This window comes from Pungitius pungitius, chromosome 1, assembly GCF_949316345.1.
Source record: "Pungitius pungitius chromosome 1, fPunPun2.1, whole genome shotgun sequence".
In the NCBI taxonomy this organism is placed as follows: domain Eukaryota; kingdom Metazoa; phylum Chordata; class Actinopteri; order Perciformes; family Gasterosteidae; genus Pungitius; species Pungitius pungitius.
In genome coordinates this window covers 25,920,539-25,931,898 of record NC_084900.1, presented here as the reverse complement: position 1 = coordinate 25,931,898, position 11,360 = coordinate 25,920,539, and the positions used below count along the sequence as shown (strand labels likewise).

Genomic DNA, 11,360 nt, shown 5'->3' with positions numbered 1-11,360 from the left:
CTATGGTTTTAGTTTGGAAGGAGAGTTTCAGACAACATTCAACAAAGAAGGCAAGAATTAACAAAATGTTTGCTTTATTTTTTTCATTTTTTTTTTTATCCAGGACAACTCATTCAAGGATAATCAAGGAGAAATAAGCACTAATGTTTATTAGAATTTTTTTCTTCTATTTTTACATTTTGTCAGAGATGGATGATGAATTTAACATAATTGGTCAAAGTAAAACAAAAAGAATAAATGAATATATAATAACAATACATTAATAATTAATTCAATACAATGAAGTGTGGCATCAATGATAGAATAACAATGGCCCAGAAAACGTAGGGTTTTTATTGTTTTCACTGCTTCTTCTGTGGTACTGCAATAATCACCAGCACTAACTCAACTCAATCAACAACAGTAGAGGAAGAAATGGAGCACGCTCACAAAGTTCTGCACCCGGCCTCCCAAAGAGGAAACACTATTTTTATTTAAATAATATTTTATCAAAGCTTCAGTTTCTTTTATCTTCATAAAACATTTCTAAAACTTATTTGTCTTCTTTAAACTTCTTTTTTTGCATTTTGATTAATTTTCCTTTTCTGAGATTTAAAAGTTTTTGTCTCCATTTTACCACAATGTGTCCGTTTTTGCAAGTGTGGTTGCCTATATGTTTTTGAGTATATGTATCTGTGTGTGTGTGTGTTGATGTATCCTTTGCTGAGGCTTTTTGAAACAACTTTGTTCAAGTTGTGTGTAAGTTCATTTTAATGCAAAGCCTGCACATATGAAGCGTGTGTGTGTTTCATTTCCTTACACAGCGATACCTTTATCAAGGTCAATGTATCAAAGACATTCATACTGGTTGAAGCTGGCTCAAGCAACGAGGTGTGTGGCCTTTAGTCTGCTGTGTGTGTGTGCGTGTGTGTTTGTCTGTGTATGTGTGTGGGAGGCTATTAATGAGTGTTGAAATAGTATGTGCATGATGATGAGCAAACTAAATGGTGGGCATCTCTCAGTGCACACATAGGTGTCAATGCACGTGTGCGTTTGTGTATACATACTGTGTAGGATTGTGTGTACTTGCCGGTGAGCCTAGAACAATTCCTCATTTGTCTGTACACTCCATGTAAAGCTTATTATGAGTCTGTATACCCATTGCATGATGTCAGAGAGGACATATGTTGGTGTGTGTGTGTGTGTGTGTGAGAGATAGAAGGCACAAGGGTGGCGTGGGAGGCTCAGTCCCTCAGGTCCATGCTGGAGCCGAACAGGGCCACCAGCTGCTCCTCATAGTGGGCGATGTTCCTCTTCATGATCTCCTTACAGGAACCCAGGAGGCGCTCAAACGCTTGAATGTCTATTACTGCACACACACACAGAGAAAGAGAAACCAAAGATGTGAGGTGTGGAGGCTTCTTAGATACGAAAACACAGCCTGGTCCTTAAAGAGCATCCAGTCGTTGGCAAACAAATAAAAATAAACCTAAACTGAGGAGTCTTTTGAGGGGAAAACATTAACTAACTATGATGGTGGACATTTAGGCTTTGACGCTTGTCAGAAACGGGTAGAAAGAGATTCCTGCTTACAGGACCTCAGAGAGCCCCTGAAGTCCTGCTGACCTTCTGCAACAGAACAGGGAGAAGGATCAACAGACCGCAGAAGTGTCTGCAGAGCACTTGAGGGATTTCTCTGCTTCTAGGCTGAGCATCTGTTTGAGAACGGTTCTTGTACTGCTAGTACAGTCAACAAAGTACGGGGCAGACAGGTAGGCAAGTGCTGCAAATGGGGGGAGATGAAGGACATTACAAACACAAAAAAACAAAACATCTGTGTGAATGTAAAAGAAAAGCGGCTTAATTAGCATTAAGCACATTTCACAAAGGAGGGGATGGAGCCGACAGAGAAGCACCGCTTAAAGCGTTTAAAACAGTGTTCATTTTCAAAAGGCTCGTGCTGCGCATCCCCTTTAAAGAGGCTGGACAATCACTGAACACCCTTTAATCTACAAAAAACTACAAGGTGACAACTGATGGGATGAAGAGCCAAACAACCCACAGGGATTCACCAAACCTAAAGTGCCACTTGATATCTCACGACAAAGTGCTTGTTACTGCAATTACAAGAAAAAAATATCAGGTATTGTTAGTTTGAATAATGCTTAATTAATCCAAATGTAATTTGATTATGATCACATAAAATGTTCTTTAGATGCAGGCATCTCCTGTTGATGGAGATCTATTAGTGAAAAAACGCTACTTTAAACACCCAACTGACTTCCTTATGATTCCCCTCGTGAGCGGCGTTAGCAAGGATGCTGAATAATGTGTTCAACGAGTGTGTATGGGAGTGCGTTTAGTCTTACCCACACACTTGACATTGCCCACTGCGTAGGCTGAAGCGGCCCGAGGCTTGTTGGTGACCAAGGCCAGCTCCCCAAAGTAATGGCCCCTGCTACAGCGTGTTAACTCCACTTCCGCATTGTCTGCATGGTCTGCCTTCGTCTGCAGGGAAGAGAGGAGAGCATTAAAGGGTTAAGAACCACTGAGCAGCTCCCCCCCCCCCCCCCCCCCTTCTGACCCCCCAAACGAGATGCACTGAGCAGGCCATTCTCATTCCAGCTGTTGCCAGGCAAAAGCAGGAAACACTCCTGTACTGGGGGGGGGGGGGGGGGGGGGGGGTCTACTAGGGAGTGGGGGTCAAAATGCTCCGAACGGAAACCTCATTTGTGCTTCGTTCTGTACCAATAAAACATTGATATTATTTAGAAATAATATCAGCCTAAGGGTGGCTGAATCTTTTCTTCCATTTTTTTAACCAATGAATAACATCTGTATTGATGTAAATGTATACTAGAACCAGTAGAGGGGCATGCATTTGACCATCAGGTCTCTGAAGGATACATGGTAAAATAAATTCACCCTAGTGGCAAGAATGATGTTTTAATTGCATAATATCAAGATCAAAAAAAGGTAAGAAGGATCTTACTTTACTCTTCATCATGATCTTGACCTCGCCAGATTCTACTATATAGAAGCATTCAGCCTTGTCTCCCTGAGAATTAAAAAAGACAAATATAAATACATTTAAATAGTTGTGTATTGTATTTGTATGTTGAGGACCTTAACATTTCATTGCTGTATGGAAATCAGCTTTTTTTCTAGGTCATACCTGTGTGATGATGCGCTCACCCTCAGGGAACTGCTTTGATCCTAAAACATCCACAATCTTCATCCTCTCGTTTGCCTGCATCAAAAAAAAGGTAAGACAGGAAGCCAGGGGGGAGGAAAATATCATGAAACCAACAGAGCAGAGAGGATGGTTTCATTGATGTGTGCAGATTACAGCCACTTTAGCTCCTCTTCATCAGACATCACTTACAGGTTATGTAAAGTTTAGGCTTGGTGGTTTAAAAAAAAGGGGTCTGTAACTGTTCATCAGTGTTTCAGAAGAAGAGATATGTGTATATATATATATTTTATATATATATAAACTGGATAACTGGAGGCCGTAAACTCACCTCAAGTGATTTGAGTAAGGGCACTGACTCGATGAAAGCCTCGTACACCCTCCTCTTCTTTGCATTGTTCTTCACAATGAGTCTACGAAACGTGGCACGGTCCTAGAGAACAAAACACAGGTAAACACCCCCCAAAAGGCAGATTGATTCTTTCTGACGGCTTGGCTGCTGCTGCTGCTGCTGGTGGTCCTCCTGTGCTTGGCCAGAAGGGGGCGCTGCAGCAGCATCAACCCTCAGAGGGCAGCCGGGGTCCATTCACAGATAACAGGACTCCATTCTCAACATGTCTGAGCTTCACAGCTCAATGAGCAGTAGTTCGTAACTGTACCCGAAATGCCCGCTGTGCAATCTTTAAAAGGCAACTTAAGAAGGAAGATTCATTCAAGGAGCTTTTTAGATTCACTAAAAGGGGGACAATTGTTAATGGTAGTGAAAAATAAAAAATAGTTGGTACTGATTAAAATGTAATGTAGTACGTCTAGTTAGCAAATGTGATTATGATTTAGCAATGCCAAGAACAAAAATAAATCCAGTTTACATTTACAAATGTGTGTTTCACAATGGGGCATTCTTAGAGTATTTTAAAGCCGTCAGTTGACCAAATCGCATGGAATTCTACAAAGTGTACATTTGCCTACCAGTCCCCATAGCGCCCCCTCCTCGGTAGCGACGATGGTGGCAGCGCGTGGCGTGTTGTACATTAGGGCCAGCTCTCCGAAGCTGCCCTTGTTGTTATACTGACCCACCGTTGTTCCGTGTACCATTATGTCATACACCCCTCTAGAGACAGAAAGAACAGTGGTAGAGATTCAGGGAAAGAGACAAAAACAAAAACTGTAAAACAGGGAATTACGGGGGAAAAAAAAAAAAGACAGAAATCCAAAAGAGAATGAGGACAAATTTAACTTTTTTTGCAATTCATCCAACAGAGGTAATCTGTGTTTTGTTTATTGACTTACTGGGTTTAACAAGTATCTAATTACAGTGTGTGTGCGGCCTCTGGGCCTCTGACACGGTGAGCAGATTGTTGACTGCGGTTTTGTTGATTGACTCGGATGTTAAATTGTGTGCATATTTATAAAAACACTGGATGCTTTTCATACATTTGGACATGCTGAGAGCCATTGAGCTTTCATGTGAACACTTTTGTGTATCTACAGTTACAGCACCAAAAAGAGTTTGTCGTCACGGTTGTGTAGGTTTCTGATGGATAGAAATACTCCAGCAGAGCGTCTGAGGAGTAGGTAGGGGTGGGGAAGGTAATTTGCAGGGTTGTTGCTCGGCAGGATTAACAATTTTATACTCCCATTTGCTGCGTAGAGGGGCTAAACCTCATGTCGCAGGTGTATTAATATTAACCTAGTTGGACTGAATTAGAGACGATGGGGACATTGACCACTTGTGATGCCGCCTACCTGTGCACAGCTAAGGCACTGTTTGAAGCCCTGTGCTGCTAGCTCTTTATTAAAATAAACAAAGTCGGTTTGACAGCTGTAAACATTCATAAACTATGCACAATAAATCTGAGTGACTGATCTCCAGTTCTTTTTTGTCTTCGAGGCCTCAGAACAGGACGATGGAGGTATGTGAAGGGATATCCTTACAATGAAGCACAGGACAGCTAGCTGACTGGAGGCTACAGATGTACTTAGTCTCCATTTTAAGCTTCATTAACGAGTCAAGCAGTATCATTTTCAGTCAGCCAATGTCAGACAGCTCAGTGTGTAGTTAGATCGCTCCGTGTACGATACGTTAAGAGAACGGCTAAGGATACGAACAAGTAAGTTTGGATTACAAGATGTAAAAACAATGAGTTACTCTGTCCTGTTTTCTTTCCTACATTTCTTTTTTGTCTGTCTTTACCTCATCCTCTGTGTGTGTCCATGCTCACACCCCACCCTGCTGGTGACATTAGCCACCACCTACGCTTTTTACAAGCCTGGGAAAAGTCCCTGGATAGTATACGACCAGGCAGGCGTGCTGCTCTTAAAGGTCACCGGACAGCTCATGTACAGGCAGCAAGCTGTTAGACAGAGTGTATGCAGATTGAATGATAGCACACAGCGAGTGGAGCTAGACCGCTGAACTGATACGTGCCATGCCAAGAATGAATAGGGGTTAGGGGAGGATAAACAATGACCAGCCAACAGATTGGTGGCAGACATTATAAACTGCTATGTGGAGGTCCTTTTCGAAGACCAAAAAAGCTCATGTGCTCTCAGTGAAGCGTAAGGGATCATTCAAGCAGCTTATGAAATGGTGGCTCTGATATCTAAATATAATAAATAAAACATTCATAGTTTTATTTATTTTTATAACTAAGGCTGTTATGAGACTCATTTTAATTTTCCTTTAACTAAACATTGTATTACAGCCCGGGCTACCAAACCTGTCGTATCAAGCCTGAGTACACAGCGACAGTTTACATTAGAAACATGGCAGGGAAATGACACACAGCCTTCATGAGTACTGGATCCACGGGGGCACCATCGTGGTCATAAATCGTGCAGCTTTGACTCAAGCTCGACTTTAAAGAACAGCGTAATGGGTTCACCGGTGTAAATCTCTGAGAGGTACAGGCTATCATTTATTGCATAGAAGTGAAATTAATATTTATTTTAGAAACATTTGACCGTTTAATTGTCAACACCGTCAGATTCAACTGCATGATTTTTTTGAGGCAGCCGCTTCAGGTATATATTTTCTCTCCTTGTTCAGTGCAATAAATACATGCGTATCAAATACACAAAATGTGCACAGGCAGCAGTGCCTCTCCAGTCTGTTATCCAAGGTTGCAAAAACAAATGGGCGGCGCTTGAATGATCTAATTGACCGAGCTTTGATGACCCCACACTAGTGTCGGCCTCCTACCTCTCTATGACATAGAAGTTGTCTCCATCGTCACCCTGGTCGATGACGTGCTCAAGAGGCTGAACCCGTAACTCAAACATGGCATCCAGCACCTCCGAGAACTGCTCCTGTATGTGGCCAGAGAAGGACGTCAAGCACAAATAACAAAGAAGCAACAGTGGAAATATGTATCAACAAGCAGCTCTAAGTGGCATCTAGCTAGTGTGAGCGGTAAAGTTAGTTGTCCCACGAAGGAAAGTACTCAAGAGAAAAGAGAGCTTTTTAATATGATGCTTTACCAGGATATGCAATGTCAGCAGAATATTGTGGTCACTAGGGTTTAAGCGCATTGTGATGTCATGAATTTATCATAGTAGATTTCACAATGGAAACAAATGTTTTTTAAAATATCTAATTAATTTAAGCCAGCAAAACACAACTGTCCAAATACAGTAGGGTTCAAGCCCAGTGGTTTCGTTCCACCAACAGAAAAAACAAGAACATATTAAGAACATAGTAACGTGGGCTTCTGTGGATTTAAGTTCAGGAACTTCTTTGTCCCCTTTTCCTACGGTTCCCTTAATGGAAAATTGTTTCTGTATAAATTGATCACTTCACCTGACCCAAGAAGAGGGAAAACCTGAATAAATGAGTGGAGAAACCTATTAAAGGCAGACGCTGTCATAAAGGACTGAAGCTGTAAGCTAGCGATGCGTTTGCGTGTGTGCACGTCTCTTTCTGTGTGTGTGTGTGTGTGTCTGTGTGCGTGCACACACACTCTACCTGATCTAGTGTCTTAAACAGTAGAATGTCTCGGCAGGCCTCTTGCAGTCTGCAGCGCTGTTCATCTGTTTTCGGGTGAACCACCCTGGGCTCCGTGTCCTCATCGTCCTCATCTGGGTTGAACGCCTCCGCACACACTGGAGGGAAAACCAGTAAACCCACTTCACACATTGCAATAACATGTCCCGTTTTATTAGGGACACGTTTACAAACCATGAGGACACAGTAACCATTAAGTGAGAATCTAAGGAAATACTACAAAGAAATGACAACACAGATTAAAAAACAAAAAATACACCACCATTATACTTGTGGTACAAGTAGTTCACTGTGACTGTTCTTCGGTCCAAGGTACCTTCCCTTTAGTAAGGTACCTAAGGTACTAAATTAGATATTTATATTTTATTTATCACTAATCACTAAGAAGCATTTCCCCAAAAGTTATGCATGGGTTATATATATTTTTAATAAGAAATACCTTATCAACAAATATAATTTTGAATAATAGAATACTGGGGTGACACGGCTACCTACAGGAGGACAATCAGTAATGACTTAGAATAAATCAGTAAGAATAAACATCTACCAGCCCGCAGTCGAGTATCCATACTGATCTAAATAGAACGTCTGCAAATAAAATGCAGATGTCCATCATAGTTACTGAAATGCATACTGAAAGCATGGAGATGAGATGGAGATTCAAATCACATTTGTGGACACGCAGGACATCATTACTTCGGGACACACAAGTGAGGGCATGACACGCACAGAGACACACTGTCTGACAAACACTGACAAGGTCACTCCAAGCTGTCACTTTGTATCCCAGCTTTACCCGATTGTGTAGCACCACACTTCTCACGTGACATTTAGATACAAAACACCTGGAAGTGTGTGTGCGCACGCACGAGTGAAATGCCTCATCACGCAGCATTAACCCCGTGGCGTTTGGAGCCATGTGGCCTCTGGAGTCGCGGCATGTTAATGCCTTTGGTTCTGCTAGATCAGGCAGGTAAATATAATGAAGCACACGAAGAGCTGTTAAAAAGGTGAGCCCCCGTGCGCCGCCAACCAGAACGCCATGCAGTTAATTTAGCATTCAAACATTATCTGAACGCAGACTAGATACGACCCCAATACACCAGGCTAGTTACGAGTGCAAGGACAGAGACATTAGCATAAACAATTGGCGTAGTGTGTTCTTCATGTATGTCAACAATCAAGATAAGGCACAGGGTGCAGGCAGGTCCATCAAGCTTAGCTTAAGATGCAGGAATCAGATGTGTTTTGGTTCCCCCGAGCTGACAAAAACTTCCATCTATCCCTGGCAGTGGGTATGTAAGCATTGCATTGTTTACAAGTTCACACGCAACAGAACGACGTGATCAAATCAAATACAAATACTCAAGTCATCGTTCCCACTTTGTATTCAGGCCAAAGCAAATAAACTGTAGCTGTGGTCTCGTGTTTCTTATGTAAGAAAAAACACGGACTCCCGACAACGATGCTGTCCTTTTCTGCAGAGGACTGTAAAACAGATTAGAGACACTATAAAGCCACATTGAAGTTTAGCTCAATACATTCTTAGAATTTCTTTTGTCCAAAATGGTGTAACAAGTAAACAAAACGGCACTTTGGAAGACCTACACATGCTGGTTGGGTAGAGAGTTCACTCTGCCTTTAATATGATGGATTCACTGTTCGATAAACCACTACTTTGTCCCACTAGCAAAACTGAAAAGAGACCTTTGTCTTTAACATATCTTCGAAACATGATAACAATTATACACAGTCTTTGTTATATTAGCACAATTTTTTCTTTGGGCTCAAAAAGGATCATTATCTTACCACTAGAAAGAAGGTGTAGTACTGCAACACAAGATTTCTACCAGCAAAGACGCAAAGAAGCAATTTGTAAAAATATGGACCTCTATTCAACTGTATGTTACGCCTATGAAACTGAACACAAGTTGACAACTTGCACATATTAACACCACTTCTTCCACAGCACACCTTTATGACACAGCGGTATCAACGGCAGGGTGGACAGTGACAGAGGGACAGAAGATTAACATCAGCGGACGCACCCGGAGCCTAATCAAAGTGCAGTGCTCTGTGACGACATTCAATTACTCATGTGTAAACACTGGACGGCTAGCACGCATCGTGGGAAAACAAAAGCCCCGTACGCACAGGGCCATAGACGCCAAGAGAGGAAAGAGGAACGCAAATCACTGTGTTCTAAATCCAAGACGTACACGCTCATTATCAAAAAACAACGCCTGAGACACTCAAATCAGTACGTCTACCACTGGGCCTCAACATGCATGACACGCACAATAACGCAGACACTGAGCCTCTTTGGCAGTGATGTATGCAGTGTTGTCCCTGGTGTGGATTACAGCTAGGGGACATGACGTCAAACGTGTGCACGTAAACACACACGCTGGTGAGCATGCACACATTCCTTACCTGACACTCTCCTGCTGAATCTGCTGGGTGGTGGAGCTATGGAGAGGGAGAGAGGGAAGGAAATTAACATCATCATCCCTGTTTTTACATCATGACATTTCATATGATTACTTTGAAATCCACGTTACCATTGTGTACACTGAACAGTCAGCAAAACAATAACAATAACTAGCATCAAAAGACTTTTCTATGAAAGGAAAAAAAGGAGCCAACTTACAGAAAGCTAGTCAAAGTAACAGACTACATAGCAGAGAGAAAGGTAAATGCAACAAGAGATAAAGTAGGAGACACGCAAGATGCAGGCAGATGAAGAACAAAACCAAGAGCGTAATCGCTAGGTGAGAAAACTGAGGGAAAAGATGAGGGGTAAAAAGAAATCCATGACAACACACTTTACCTCTAACAGTTTTTTTGACTGCAAAATGAAAAACTAATAATAATAATAAAACACTGTGAAACTCAGCAGTAATAATAACAATGATGGCCTGGAGCCAGACAAATATGAGAGCAGATTTACAAACAACTAGGGGCCCTCACAGCTATGTGAATAGAAAGGAAACTGATGAAAATGATAAATAATGTGCAAGTAGCAACACAGGTTGAATGAGTAATGGCAGCTGCGTTGGTATATACTCAGTTACACTCCGGCTCCATCACACCATCTCCTAACAGCTACCAATATAAATAATCAATTAGTCTGTCTGAACCAGCAACACATTTCTTTCCCCAAATATTGAGGTGCTAAAAAATGTTTTTTTTATGCCAAGGTTATCCAATCCTGGTGTCTGTTTATTTATTACAAATGGACATTGGTGATGTTTGGACTTGTGGTGCCAGTGAAGCCAGCCTCAAGCTGGTGCAGTGCACACGTTGGGACGCACAGATGCTGCTGTGTTAACATTCCTGCGCCACCAAGCTGCCGCATCTGATGTCTCTGCATAGTTCCACATTCAAAGACTCCCAACAGCAGGAACCTGCCCTAGCGTAAGTGTTGCCTTAAGCACGCCGCTGTTGAGTAGTGGACCCTGATCTCTGCCCCCTCGTTACGAATACATTTACTCCTCCTGCTTTCAGGCTGGGCCTCTGGGTCAGATCCTATAATGAAAATGTCGTCCTGACAAAGTACTGCAGTCAATCAGGGTGTTTAGCTTTAGCTTCTAAACACACACATTGTGTGATCAATGAATGTTTATTCACGTTAGCACTCAGATTTCTATTGTTTAAGTTGACCATTAGAAACGCCATGGGCCTCCTACATTGAGCCAGAGGACATCATGCACTGATGTGACAACCACATGAGACACATTACCCAGGGACAAATAGCACATGGCCTAAATGCATCATCATGTTATGAGAGTAAGGGTAGATGTTAATATCCCCATGGTTGAAATGCACTTATTGTAAGTCACTTTGGATGAAAGCATCTGCTAAATGACATGCAATGTAAATATGTCAAATCTATGCCATGTCAGAATATTGATGTGATTAACAGCCTAAACTACACTATGTTTAAGTATTAAAGGTTACGCAAAACGCCACAACCCAGTAAGTCAAATGAAAGTATTGCGCCATCTCATGTGCAGTGCATTCTTCTACCACATTCACACTACAGCAGTGCGATTGAAGACACACCTCTGATAAAGTGAATACAGTTAAATTAACCTTTTAATTCCAGTATATTCCCATGGTTTCCAAAGTTTCCCCACTTGCCACGTTGCCGGAAATTTGCAACCCTATGTAAAATACTGAGGT

At 41.9% G+C, this 11,360-nt stretch overlaps 1 protein-coding gene across 5 annotated transcripts in view; it reads right to left on the bottom strand.

Moving 5' to 3' along the window:
* Positions 1-57: 57 nt before the first annotated feature.
* Positions 58-11,360, bottom strand: part of prkar2aa (protein kinase, cAMP-dependent, regulatory, type II, alpha A) — a 34,114-nt gene continuing 22,811 nt past the window's right edge. For all 5 annotated transcript variants that reach the window (XM_037478537.2, XM_037478535.2, XM_062563686.1 and 2 more), the window contains 9 exons: positions 9,609-9,644; positions 7,137-7,273; positions 6,375-6,481; positions 4,142-4,283; positions 3,504-3,605; positions 3,155-3,229; positions 2,972-3,037; positions 2,349-2,487; positions 58-1,348 (listed from right to left, as the gene is read on the bottom strand). In XM_037478537.2, the coding sequence (XP_037334434.1) occupies positions 1,224-1,348; positions 2,349-2,487; positions 2,972-3,037; positions 3,155-3,229; positions 3,504-3,605; positions 4,142-4,283; positions 6,375-6,481; positions 7,137-7,273; positions 9,609-9,644 (929 nt within the window). In that variant the 3' untranslated portion in view covers positions 58-1,223. The remainder of the gene's footprint in view (positions 1,349-2,348; positions 2,488-2,971; positions 3,038-3,154; positions 3,230-3,503; positions 3,606-4,141; positions 4,284-6,374; positions 6,482-7,136; positions 7,274-9,608; positions 9,645-11,360) is intronic.